General features: G+C 36.9%; 1 protein-coding gene across 2 annotated transcripts; it reads left to right on the top strand.

The window, feature by feature from the left end:
- The first annotated feature begins 4,938 nt into the window (after window positions 1–4,938).
- LOC110045298 (acid-sensing ion channel 1C-like) lies at window positions 4,939–12,457 on the top strand. 2 transcript variants are annotated; one of them, XM_089282532.1, is made up of 7 exons: window positions 4,939–5,233; window positions 8,516–9,507; window positions 9,909–10,056; window positions 10,271–10,333; window positions 10,722–10,869; window positions 11,160–11,251; window positions 11,598–12,457. In XM_089282532.1, the coding sequence occupies exons 2-7, from the start codon at window positions 8,578–8,580 to the stop codon at window positions 11,717–11,719; spliced, it is 1,503 nt and encodes a 500-aa protein (XP_089138658.1). In that variant the 5' UTR covers window positions 4,939–5,233; window positions 8,516–8,577; the 3' UTR covers window positions 11,720–12,457. The 2 variants fall into 2 exon arrangements, with proteins under 2 accessions (XP_089138658.1, XP_020606554.2); XM_020750895.2 differs by lacking the exon at window positions 4,939–5,233 and adding an exon at window positions 6,214–6,395.
- Window positions 12,458–13,723: the final 1,266 nt, after the last annotated feature.

Raw genomic sequence — 13,723 nt, 5'->3', positions numbered from 1 at the left:
TTAAAATTCTCTCAAAATAATAAGAGCTTGACGACTGCAATTAGAAAATATTTATAAATATCACGAGTAGTGTAAATCTTCCGTAGAGTAACCCCCGTAATTACTGCTATTTTCATAAGATTACTCCTACTATTAATTACGATAACCATTAAGAGTGAAAAAGTTAGGAACGCGCCCGTATCAATTTACAGTACAATGGAAATTAATAATTAACGATTAACTTGCTTCCTTTCATCTAACCACAATGAAGTATTTTTTTCAGTAATATAATAGATTTATTTATTTTTCGAGACGAATTATTTTCTGTGTGTTTGTCTCAGGTAATTGCTTTAGCATAACAGGACATAACAGGACATAACAGGGAGCGGAATGAATTTTATCATGTTGCTCGCTTACGAGGGTGTCTATTTTTTCGAATTGAAGGCTGAGCACATTTACAAGTACAAAAGGAGCTAATGCTTTGGCTGGTTTAGCAGAGTTACGTCCAAAATTCATTTATCCTGTTGTGGCCGGGCTCTCGCTGTACGGAATAATGAGCGACTAAGGAGCTTTGCAGAAAATGAAAGTTAAAGATGGAAACGAAAGGAAAAGAGTAAATGTCTCAGGGTTACATTTGAGACCTCCAGCTTTCGCGCAATGGAAGATGTGACAGTTTTAAAATTTGACAATTGGATACTGGGCAACATAATGTATAAAATGTGCCAGAAAACCACATTATTTGTCAAACAATCGCTTTTAAAAGTTTTCCTGAAAAGAGAAATTACAAAATCTCAAAGAAAAGACTAAACTTTTGTTATTTAGAACAGATAAACTGAAATTGATTGTGTCATTACTGAAATGGCATTTTAACATAATTGTCAGAACAGAGCAGGTTTACTCGACGAAGATCAACTTACTTTTCTCGTCTTTTTGATCATGAATCCTTCTTCGAGTTTTTGTAAATCCTCTTCTTCTTAGCAGATGAAACGGGGAATTTGCTTCTTCGTTACTGATGTTTAAATTCAGCTTCTTTGTCGTGAAAATATCTCAGAAAGCCCAAAATTATGAGGCTCCAGTTGCAGATGGCATTACCTCCAGTCAAACAGGGCTTGACATGCTGCCAGTCAGTATGAAAACAGCGCAAGGAGATGAATGGTTTCCAATTGTAATTGGCTGGCTATGTTATTTTCTTGTCTCTGTTAGGTTCAGAACCGTGGGCCTGCTGAATTAGTCTTTTTAACCCCCAAAATACGTCATGATACCCAGTAAAATCATTAAATTAAATTGAGGTTTTTTTACGTGTTTCAAAATATGGGCTATTTTTTGCGATTGCGCTTTCCGTCAACCCTTTTAATTCTTGAGTTTTGGCACTGATTAAACTCTCGCGAGAACCCTCGAGAAACCTCAATTTGGATGAGGCCTCCTTTCAATTTTCAATGAGTCAGTTGTCTTACGTTTGACTGATAGTGACTAACATTACCATGATTAGCTAAGAGCCCTAATTCTATTCAGTACTAAATATTTCCTCATACAAGCCTTACAAATGAGATCGTTCCCCATTGTATAGTAATTGTTTGCTATAAACTAAAGAAAAGGAAATGTCAAGCTGTTCCTTTGCCCAAAAAAGGACAGAGAAATTGAAAAAAAAAAAAATTTTATAAAATAAAAAAACAATGTCAGTTCAAACTGTGCATTCACTGCTCAGATTGCATGGCACTCCCGCTGAGTTTTTGTCTTGCCTTAAGCGCAGTATACATTAACACTAATTATAAACTTAGGTTCGATCCTTGCCTTCGCAATTTGTTAGTATAGATATTGAAATGAAAACTGGCGAGATTGCACGGCAAAAATGGTATGAACTGCGAGTGTTTGATGTATTATAAACACGAGAGATTTTGTTTTACCACACCGGCTTCCAAAGACCGTAAAGAGTAACAATACTTTTCACGGAAATGGGCTAAAACACTGCACATGTCTCGAATGTAAATACTAAAACTAAGTAAATACTAAAACTAAGGAGAAAGCAAAGAACTAAAATCGTTAAAATATATGCCAATTAAGATACGATATCGAAACACAAATTCCAAACATTAATACATGATTTCCTTTGTTTTCAACTTGATGAATTATTAACAAGTTTGAGAAAGCTATTCCCAAACAAGAGAAAACCCCTGGAACACAAGGCAAAAGGCTCGATGCCTTTATTGCTTAGGAGTTTTACAAAATGAAGCACGTGTTTTTGACAATGTTTTTCCGCGTAAAATATTTTCTTTTCACCTGAACAACCAAATAGTGTTTGAATTTTTTTTAATAGCACTTTTTTACTGTTTATCACAACTTACACTTGTGGTGATTGATTAAAATTATCTTCCTTCAATCATGCAACTTTGTAAGAATAAAACGGTCCAAGCCCAAACGTACAGAGTACTTTGGAGTATCCAAACACGCGTGTTTTTATCTATTAACGTCGTCAAAGTTAACGAAGTTGGGATCCTGTAAATAAAACCATTGATATAAAGGTGTATATAGGTAATCAAGTATGTAGGTAAGTGGTTTAAGTATCGACATTTGAACTTGCTTTTTTCCAATGCAGTGTAATACTGGCAAAAATTGTTCATCTACAAAAGACGCAATGCAATATTTCTATCATATTTTATCTGTTCTTGGCAACATCAAAGCTAGTGAGTTTGGGAACCAGTAATCAAAACATTGATATAAAAGACATAAAGGTGTATATGGGTAGTCAAGTTAATAAGTTAAAGTGGTCAAAGTATTTCTAAGTTATCTCTACCCCATCTGAACTAGCTTTTATCCAACGCAGGGTAATACTGACAACAATTATCGATCTACAAAAGATAAAATCCATTATAATATTTCAAAATTTGTAGAAATGTCCTAGCCTGTGTCTGTGTAGGGAGGCGCGTTTGCAAGAAAAATAAAACCCCGACACTTGAGCTTAATTCTTCTTCTAATATTTACAATCAGCTGCACCAATAAATGCTACTTAAAGAACTGACCTTCGAAGTTACTACTCTGAACTAGAATAGGAGCTTATGTCTCCACTAGCTACGACCAATACCGCAAACTTAAATAAAATGCATCCCAAGCGCCGAACAACGCATTCCTTTCAAGGAACTTTGTTACTTCTGTAACAGAAAAGGTTTAACATATCAATTATTTTGTTATTCATTTCAGTCTCAAGAGAATAACAATAAATTCAGCAAGCATTGCAATTTATGTGCAGGTCAAATGCAGCATTTTGTAGGGTAAAACAGTTTGAGAAATGTCAATGCCAGCGGAAAACGTCATAACGCTACGCTAACACCGTTTCGTTTGAATTTATTGGGCTTTCGCAAGTTTATAGGTTGAACTGTGTACAAACCTTGACAAAAGAGCAAATGTGAGTTGAATCAGATTAAGTCATTACCGCCATGATAGCTCAAGTGAACGGAAACGACCGTTGTTCAGTGATCAGTTTTAAACAGAACTTTGCTTGATGTACCTTATGTCCACATCGGTCAAAACCGTTCGCTTTGTTAATATAATGTGTTACAGCTGGTTTAGTCGTTATTAACTCACTATGAACAACAAACGACATGTTACTATTTTGCACGGGATCATTGACTCGGGTGGAACTTGACAATTTCCTTTCCTTGAAAAATTGTTAAATTAAAAACTTCCTAATTTCCTGTAAATTTTGTGGACTGATTGACGCGTTTTAGACATTCTAGCGGAGTTAACATCTATTTAGTCATTTCATTACGTTGCGAATAACATTTCACTAGGCACAATGTCACTATTATTAGGAGACCATTTTAGTGGTAGGGCTAAAAAATCTGGCCAATACAAGTAAACGTTAAGGTCAGTGTTTCGCCATTTATTTTGCATTTGCGCGCCATCCCAGTAATAAAAGTGGTTGGGCTATAGCCCTACCAGCCCCTCTCTCTCCGCGTTCCCTGATTAAAATTATTTCAGCTGGCAAGAAAACTTGTAAACCAACAAGTTGGATAACATAAATTCGAGACGAGGCCTATATTACAAGGACTATAAGGAAATGGGGCGAAAAGCTGCACGTACCAATCATATGATGTAAATTGCACACCTACCACCCAAAGAGTCTTAACGTGTCCAAATAATTCTCGACATTATAAGTAGGCAATAAAATATCTTAAATTAAGGTCTCACAGAACCCTCGAGAATATGTTCATGCAAAATTGTGGCGTTTCACCTTCTGAAACGTTTAAGGAACGCAGAATTAACCTAACAGAAACATTGATTGTAATGATGATTGTTATTGTCAGGTGATAAAGATTGGCTCATGTACATCATCACTGCCGTGTTAATGACCGATCGTTTTTTATGGTGATCATCTGGTCACGCCACAATCATCGGTGTAAATTGTTATTTTATGTCTACGCTTTCAGCTCAAGAAGTTTAATACCTAGAGTAAAAGGTAACTTATGTTGCGTCGTGACTAAAGCCACTTGGAGGTCATTAAAGGTCACTGAGGAAAAAATAAACATACATAGAAACATTGAATGTCCTTATCATCCAGTTTAGATTGGTGATTTAAAATAGGTTGCTTCTGTCATGGTAAAATCTACCGAACTACTTATGAAGATCAAATCCAAAGTTTTCGCCGCGGGAAAGCTAGGTTCAGTTACAAACAATGCCTTGTGTTAGGTCGAGTCAGTTCCGTGCATCACATACCTCCTGATAAGATTCACTGGGGATAGAGGGATCTCTCTATAAAAATCGCTCAACACAGTAAACGTCTGCATTAACAATCACCTACGAGCCTCAGTTTTCCCAAAACAAAAAGAGAAAATTGTCCACTCAAATTTCGCACTTGATTTCTTAAGCAATAAAGAGGTCTTACAATAACTTAGAGAGGTAATAAAAGGGTATTTGAATCCACGTCGAATACATTCATCATATTTATTACCCCACCCCAACTCTTCACATGGGCGAAATTTATCGCCCATAGTGACGTCAGCACAGCCAGTTCCTTTTCATGGATGATTGGACTGTTTCTATTTACATGTTTGTATTTGCCTTCTATTACGTTTACGACAAAGAAGATATTGTTCGATTTCGTTAATGGTACAGATCACTACAGCTCAACGTTCAGTGTCGGTACATAGCTATCTTCATACTATCAAAACGATGCTGGTTTAGACATTGCTCCTCAGTGCTATCCTAACTGCGGTCGATTATTTGATTTATCGGACTGCACGCTCTACTCAAAACCAAGGTGAGCTTGTAACTTTCCTTAGGATCTGTATTTGCTCGCAGAAATCCTTTTGACAGATTCTGTTCAAAGGAGTGTCATATATTTGAATTTGTACGAAGGAGATACCATATTATACGAATAACCATAGCGAGAGTCGCAACGAGTCCATATGGATGGCTTGCGTGACGGCTTTACCCTCAACTTTGAATGGTAGCACTGTGTTTTAATGATCTACGTTTTGCATATTTGAACCCTTTTAGTTCAGTTTCTACAAATACTGCCTTCTTCGGTACAAAACATCTACTTTATATTTGAAGGTTGTTACACTGGGTGGCTTATTTTTCAAAACCCAGCAAGGAATCAATAACATTTGCCTATATACACCATTTTCCCACGTGAAATGTCATAGACCTGCGTCTTACATCTTTGAATTTACTGTATTTGCATACTTTTTACCTTGATTTGTATTGCATTTTCGCCAACGTTTTGAATCTAAGATACCATGGTTTAAGGGTGACATTGCCTCGCATTAATTTTTAGCTCATATAATTAAATTTCTTTCAAAGGAGTTCTCATTTATCGAATCACCGTCATACATTTTTAGAGGCTTGTCTAGGTTGGTCATAGTTAAAACACTCGAGGCTACTTCTTGTTCGACATAGACGTGCACAGAAGCACAATTAAATACTGCTTCACTACTTCAAACAAACTGAAAGAAGTTCATCAAATGGCTTGAAAAGATAGCAAGTTGACAGCATCTGCCAATTTGTTTATCATTCAGATAATTTGTTATTCAGTAGTTCACACCAACACTTTATTTAGTGTTTTAAATAAAAATCAATGAATTGGTCCATGATAGCCGAGCAGAGTTCCGTGAATAGAAGACCTCCTGTGGTATAAAAAAAAAAACATCATAGGCTGAAACCATCATAAAAATGGTATTATATAATTTTGTATTCGGCATCTAATTTGTAAGTGTCTAAATAGTCATATGACTGAAGGATCATTATCATGTTTTAATTAAACTTCGTGTTGCCAAAGTGATATGGTTCGCTTTGAACAACGTATCCTTCGCCGCTTTGCAAGACAACAAAAATGTCCATTTTTAGTTTTAACTTAAGGGAATTTTTCCAGCTATTCATCTGAAGATCTCGCTACCCTCGCGCCACTGATGATTTCTAAGGTAAGTTCATTACCGTACATTTGCGATTTATTATGATCAAACGTTAATCACGAAACTCAATTGAAAACGTTTTTCTGTGTTGAAAGCGTTCGATCTTCATCTAAACACAAGCTTTATTCAATGAACGTTGTGACAAGCATTTGAATCATAGTAAATTTTAACTTTTTCGAAGCCTTCTTGTTTTTGTATGTTTCTAGTCGTGGTGTAAAGGTCATGACGTTATCAACTCGAGACTAATCAGTTATAAAAGGGTACAATACGTACAGTAAAAAGCCTCTGGAAATATATGTACATTTTGCGTCAATATGATATACTGTTTGGTCCGTCGGTTAATTATTCCATTTTCTAGTACAAGGGAAAAGACTCTTTGCTTTATTTTTTACTTTTTTTCCTAAAGACTTAACGTTCCTTTGTAGACTATATAAAAGACATTATACGTATTAAATACTGAGTGAAGTTTGTGAATCAGGAAAGACTGCTGCTCGTGAATAACACTATCATGGACCAAGTAATTCCATGAACTTTAGTTCAAGAACATATTAGCAGGCCTAAGATATTCATAGACACGCACTAACCTGGATTCAAGCATGCTCGAGATTGAAGAGGACTAGGTGGGATATTAAATCTAAGACTTGAACATTTAGTCAATATAAAGTCAATTCCTAAAAACAAATTACACTGTATTGACAGTGTCTGCGTTGTCCCAAAATCTCCACACTTTCGAATCTCTCGCGGACGAAGACTTCACGGCATTTAGCTGGAAGTTGAAAAACAAGAAACAACCGCAATCGCAAGTTATAAACTAAAGCACACGAGTGCATATAAACGCTGAAAGAGCAAACGCAAACAGACATCGCAATTTTAATGATTTTGCTTCCAGCCAACGTTCCCCAGAGATTACGGAAACTTAAAGCCTAACCTTGTCAAAGAAAACAATTCTGTTAAATTCTAATTTAAACAAGAGAATTTTTAAATTAGAGCGTAACTTTGCCGCAGTAAAGTATCGACTAAATTCGTGGCATAAAAACACGGGTTTGACATGTTGTTATTGACTTGAATGGCTGATTAACAATTGTGTGATGTACCAAGAAAGAAATATCACGAAACAGAAAGTATAAATCACCAAACTCAATTCTTAGTAGGACTGTAACAGTCTGCTATAAAAATTATTCGACCGTCTGTTTATAATACTTCTAGCTTTCAAGTAAACCTGGAACGACTTTTTAAAATAAATGTTTCGAATGACTTCGTTAGTTTCGGCGATTACAGCGAATAGAATAGCAGCTGCTAAAATACGACGTGAAAATGAGTGAGTGAAATACAATGGTAGTGCAAACAAAACGAAGAGGAAGCAAGAAATTAACATGACAAAGTTGCTCGTTTAATAAAGAGGGTTTTCCGTCGAGGATTGTAAAACAGCCTTTGGAACATGAACCTTTCAGGTGTTAGCTGGTGTTAGAAGACGGGCAAATGCTTGTCATGTGCTAAATGTTTACGTACAAGTGTAGCAAGGTGTCGGTTTCCTTCGCCAACATGACAGGCGTTACAACCTGCGCGGAACAATTTGCAAGCTACACGAGGACATATAATGCATGGTAGGACACATTTAGCCGCTTTCCCTTTCACCCCTTAAATGCTAACCGCAAGCAGACGGCAGTAAATAAATGCTAACCGCAAGCAAACACAGTATATAAATGCTAAACGCAAGCAAACGGCAGTGAATAAAAGCAAACTATATATGTGTCCTGCCATGAATTATATCCCTACACGAGCTCGAAATGTTTTGAGTATCGCATCTTTCCCACACACCATTGCTCACGAGAGTTGTTCAACGTAGAACTGATAAGAAGTTTAACCTTGCGCATTTCCGCTAGAACTAAGGTACTTAGTTGGTTGATTATTGTCCCTACAAATCAAGATCTTGTTCTGCTTAAGTTTTGGAATTTTGGCAACTTTGTTAATTCTTGTAATACTTTGCGAGTACACAGTAGGGGGAGCGAGATGAAAATCGGCTTTCATTCTTGTAAGAAGGAAGAAGAAAACTGAAATTGGCCCTTCAGTTACCCGCTGAAATCCGCTCTGGTACATCTTTTCTAACATTTGAACTGGTTTCTCAACAGAGATTCCTAGCAGTAATCTGTACACGGCAGACGATCGTGGAAGTCAATGAAAATTAAGTTCCATGGAAGGAAAAACGAATGACTTTGCAATGGCAAAATTTGAAGAGGAACAAAAACCACCTAAGCCAAATAACAAAAACCAGGCCTCAGCTGAGATGTGGCGGGAGTTTGTGGATAACACAACATTGCATGGGATTCGTTATGTCTTCATGAGGCGCCATGTTCTCATTCGTCTTCTCTGGCTTTTGTTATTGCTTTCCTCAGGTGGTTACTATGTATTTACAGTTTACAGAGCTTTTAACAAATACTACAGTCGTCCAATAAGCACTGTATTAAGCAGGAAAAATCTCAAAGAAATGGACTTTCCAGCTGTTACGATCTGCCAACTCAACCTTTTTGCTAGAAGCAAAATTCTCATGACTGATGACAACCCACAATTTGCATCCAGCGGTTTAAACCTCAGCTCATGCGCCGTGACCTCAGAGGTTCGAGGTAATCGGCCATGTGGATTGTCACTGCTTTGCTGCTGTGCGCCCATTTCTGAAGGAGAGGCCCTTTCTGTACCAAACTGCACGAGACAATATCGACAAGATCTCTTAGCTGTCATGCAGACATCAGGTCATGAGCCCAATATCGAAGAATTTTATCGGTATTACAGCCAGAACATAAGTGAATTCGCTAGAACCAGGTGCACGTTTGGCTGGAATGAGACGGAATGTTCAGCAAAAGACTTTGTTCCCATGGTAACTCCGTGGGGGATGTGTTATACCTTTAACTCGGGTATTGATGGTGAGGTAAAATCAGTGGATACCGCTGGGGTTTCCTCCGGTTTGACTGTGATTCTCGATACACAGACATATGAGTATACTCAAGGAAAGTTTTCTGAAGGATTTAAGGTGTTGATTCATGGACAAGGTGAATATTTCGATGAATGGGAAGGAATCAATGTAGGTCCCGGACAGCATGCCTTTATTGCTCTCTCGCAGAAAAAGGTATGTTTGTTTTGTTATTTATAACAGTTGTTGGCCATTCAAAGCAAGAGTTTAGCACCGCTGATAGAGTGAGCTATAAAAGTTGTTTGTCATGCCCTGAATTCGGTCCGGATTTCTTTGCTCCAAGGCGTAAAATCACTTTTGTCGCTGTGTTCGGTACATTTGTCGTTGGTTTCGGAATAATTTCAATCTCTTGGTTAAAAGTTATTTTGGGGGCTGGGTTTACTTTGTTAACCCCATGCAGGGTTTAAAATAACTTTTGTCCGTGCATATTTAAAATTGTAGTAAGACGCTAGATCGCACTGAGTTATTTTGGATTTGTAACTTATTTTAACGGAGGTTTCAAAATTATTTTGGTCGTCATTGTTCTTAATGGTTGACTTAGCTCGCTCTTTTTACAGTTTGAGAATCTGGAAAAGCCATACACCACCAACTGCACGAAGAAAACGTTGAAAACCTTCTCCACTTACACAGCAGAAGGATGCCTCCATGAATGCGGAGCAGAAAAAACTATAAACAAGTGTAAATGTCGAATCGCGGGCTATAAAGGTAATGTATATGTGAGACATGTAGTAAAGTTGAGTCTAGCCCACTGAAAAATTAACACCATATGGAATCTCCCTAAAAAACATTTATATATCAAATATCGCTGCATACAAAAGGTTGCGAAAAGTAACCCGCCTCCGTAACTTTATTTAGCAGGACTAGCCTGTTGCAAATGGCTGTTAGTTTATTTTAGTTTTTATTCGTTTTTCTTTTTGAGGTTCTCCCGAGATTCGCACCTGCACATCACCCGAAGACGAGACCTGCAAGTACGAGATAGACGGTGAGCAACAACTACGAGTACGTAAATCTAACGTGCACTGAAATACATAATGATTTTTCAACGTGCATGTACTGATAACGAGACGAATCAGGCTATTCTCTACTTCAAGAAAATTTCTTGTTTCATAGTCCTGGCCAAGTCCGCAAAGCATCGTAGTGCTTCTTGTGAACTTAAAAAGGCGTTTTGCTACCAGTGTTGAAATGGTAAATTGCTGAGAAATTCAAGCAAGTCTGCACGTGTAAAGTCTGAACAATAAAATTGTCAAGACAGATTTGAAGCAATTAATTCAACAGTTTACCTTTCCGAATATTCCCTTGCGAAATAAGCAACATGAAATGCGTGTGATCTCTAAATGGATATACGAGTAATGATGTCTTTTTCTGTGCAGCATCTTTGGACGAGGACATCTGTGATTGCCAAGTTCCCTGTGCTCAGACTAGGTACAATACTGAAGTATCTTATTCAAGGTTTCCCGACACTGGCACCGCCAATGCACTTACACTGGATGGCTACTATGACAACGAGCAGTACCAAAGGTAGTGTGATTTGTCCTGGATGTATGTCAATCCTGTTTGTGTAACTTTTATAGAGAAGTAAGTCATAGATGAAATGTCCACATGCTATCCTCAGCGGAACATGATACGCCGTTGAGTTATTTTTCAATTTTCAATTTCATTTCATTTTCATTCTTATAAAATTATCAAAGATGGTGGTCGGTATTTACTAAATTGATAACATGGTTTAAACTACCTTTTTCAAAATAAGGCCCATAGCATATAATAAATATCGCACATTTTGTTATTCATTCATTATTCTTACTTCTCAGGGATAATCTGGTGCTGTTACAAGTGGGATTCAAGTCACTGAGTTATGAGATGCAAAAACAGGAACCAGCTTACGATAGCAACTCCTTGTTTGGTAAGAAACGTTATTTCGTGCAAGATTACAGTACAGACAGATTTTTACAACACCACCCTCTCGTTAACGCTATCTGTTTCCTATACACTTTCTAATTCAACTAAATGCGGAGTGACAAATGACTGATTTCTAAGTACAGCGCTTTTTGTAAGTGATTGTTAAACGATTGAATGATGTACAAATAGCTTGCTACTGAAACCTATGACAAACAAACAAAAAACTAACTTCTTTTTAGGTCCTTACACATCCAGAGCACGTGATTAACCATGCTGATTTTTCACACCCTTACGTAATTCTGTTAAAGTTGATATTATCTTTAAAGGTTTTTGTTTTCTTTCCTCTGTAGGTGAGATCGGAGGTAACATGGGATTGTTTCTGGGATGCAGCCTTCTGACGATTTGTGAATTTTTCGACTTTCTCGTCAGTTTCCTAGCCTCAAGAAACCGTCAAACTACTCATCCAGTATGACGTCACGCACCCAGAACACCGAAAAGGGCTCTGGTTTAAATTGCAACAGTCAGGTTCTTTAAGCGAGTAAAGGACAAAGTGAGGCATTTATTACTCAAGATTATACCATTGCTCAGTTTATGAATTCATTACAGTTCATTACGTTTTTATAAAAGAGAACAACCTTTGATATATGAAATTAGCGTTACATAACGCGCATTTAACCATTCGCTTTACTTCTGTAAGTCGTTTATTTCACTAGTTTCTATTATTTTAGTTCGAAGTTGTAATCCAGTTGTTACGTAATGAGAAAAGTTGCAGACGGTTTCATCTGTTTAATATTCTCCTATTCTATAAATCGATGTTTTGCGAGACTTCAGTTTCCTCCAACTTAATTGCTAGCCTGAATTTGAGTTCTTTGCAACATTTCTAGAATATTCACTTTATTTAGTTTGTTGTACGGCTTGTTCTTTGTCCCTAGATACATTGCAAAGCTATTTTGCTCTTTACTCCCTCGCATACTGTCATTATATTATTTCTCAACGAATCACATTTAATCATTTAACTCGGATTACAATAGAGTACAAGATAGATAGATAATCACATAACGAAACTTGCGTATGTAAGGCTAGCCATTGTAAAATTCTCACACTTTTTATAATCACATTAAAAATAAAAAAGACTTAATAATGAGCGTGTGGATAGCATGTACGGACAGCAGATCGCACAAATGGAGTAAGAATAAAGTGTTGCTTGGCATTTCTTTGCATTGTATTGTACGAAATACCAATACCATTCCAAAAAAGTATATTATCAATGGTAACATCAAGGGGTTGTTTCATTGCTTTTTAAAGGGACACTGTCACGATATATTTGCTTAAAACTGTTGCAAATTTACCTAAATTTATGTAACAAGAACTTGATTAGCTCTGACTAAATGACGAAAAGAAATTTCTTGAAGAAAGTCCACACTGCAGCAACATTTTTGCAAAATTTCAACGATTTTCGAGCCAAGCTTGAACCCTTGAAAAACTGCCATCCTGACACTTTTTCAAAAATCCATATCGCAATTCGTTTCCATCCTCGCCATCGTTAGCCATCCTCACTTCCTAATGGGTTTTAATCATTTGTCGAGTACTGCTCTGCAAAATAAAACCATCATTGCTCAGCTTCCATTCATCGATATATGTTTTTGAGATTTCCAAAATCATGCTAAAAGAGGTGACCGTGTCCCTTTAATCACAGATGTCATTCAGAGGGTTAAATTATCGGATATGGCCGATTTGCTGTTTTTAACTAACCTGGCAAAGTTCGTTCTTGTCTTTGTAACCTAGCAGACTCCATGACTATTAGCCGGCGAGCCCACGGAGATCTACTGGTGCACGAGTATGAAATGGTTCCTGGCTAAATTGACACGTACGGCGCATATAAAAAGCATTGAGACTTCCCATGTGATGTAAAATACGTTTTTAAGAACCCATTAAGTATTATTATTATTATCGTCCTCACGTAATGTTTGCTTAGAGTCCTTAGGGCTGTATCACCCATAAATGTAATAAAAACCATAAATGTAATACCAACCATAAATGTAATAAAAATTAACCATAAATGTAATACTAACCATAAATGTAATAACTTTTAACCACAAATGTAATAAAACCACTAACCATAAATGTAATAAAATTTGCCCATAAATGTAACAAACTGAACAACCATAAATGTAATAAGGCTTAACCATAAATGTAATAAACTGGCTGTGACTTCCAAATCAAGGGGCTACAAACTTGCCATTCTCATTCTTCGTGAAATTGACTTGAAATTTTCAATAAGACCCCTAAAGGTCTGACTCCTTAAAGAAACAAAAATACTATTTCTTTGTGTGCAGTCCTAAACGAGGCCCATACGGCGTGAAATATCGCGGTTTTTCCCGAGACACCCTAACGAGACCAAACTTACTAAAGAAATTTAGATCCCAAAGTATAGGTCCAGTAAGGTTTTGCTATAAAGAGTGACATAGTGTGTGTG

This window comes from Orbicella faveolata, unplaced genomic scaffold (genome assembly GCF_042242905.1).
Source record: "Orbicella faveolata isolate gen_17 unplaced genomic scaffold, um_ofav_v1 contig_12, whole genome shotgun sequence".
Lineage (NCBI taxonomy): Eukaryota > Metazoa > Cnidaria > Anthozoa > Scleractinia > Merulinidae > Orbicella > Orbicella faveolata.
The sequence above is the reverse complement of the archived record's forward strand: the minus strand, read 5'-3'. Positions and strand labels throughout refer to the sequence as shown.

Excerpts from the sequence above, each read along its gene's own strand:
- LOC110045298 (XM_089282532.1), top strand. The coding sequence starts at position 8,578 with ATGGAAGGAAAAACGAATGACTTTGCAATGGCAAAATTTGAAGAGGAA. Across the intron at positions 9,508-9,908 it reads TTGCTCTCTCGCAGAAAAAG|TTTGAGAATCTGGAAAAGCC; the intron begins GTATGTTTGTTT and ends CTCTTTTTACAG. Across the intron at positions 10,057-10,270 it reads TCGAATCGCGGGCTATAAAG|GTTCTCCCGAGATTCGCACC; the intron begins GTAATGTATATG and ends TTTCTTTTTGAG.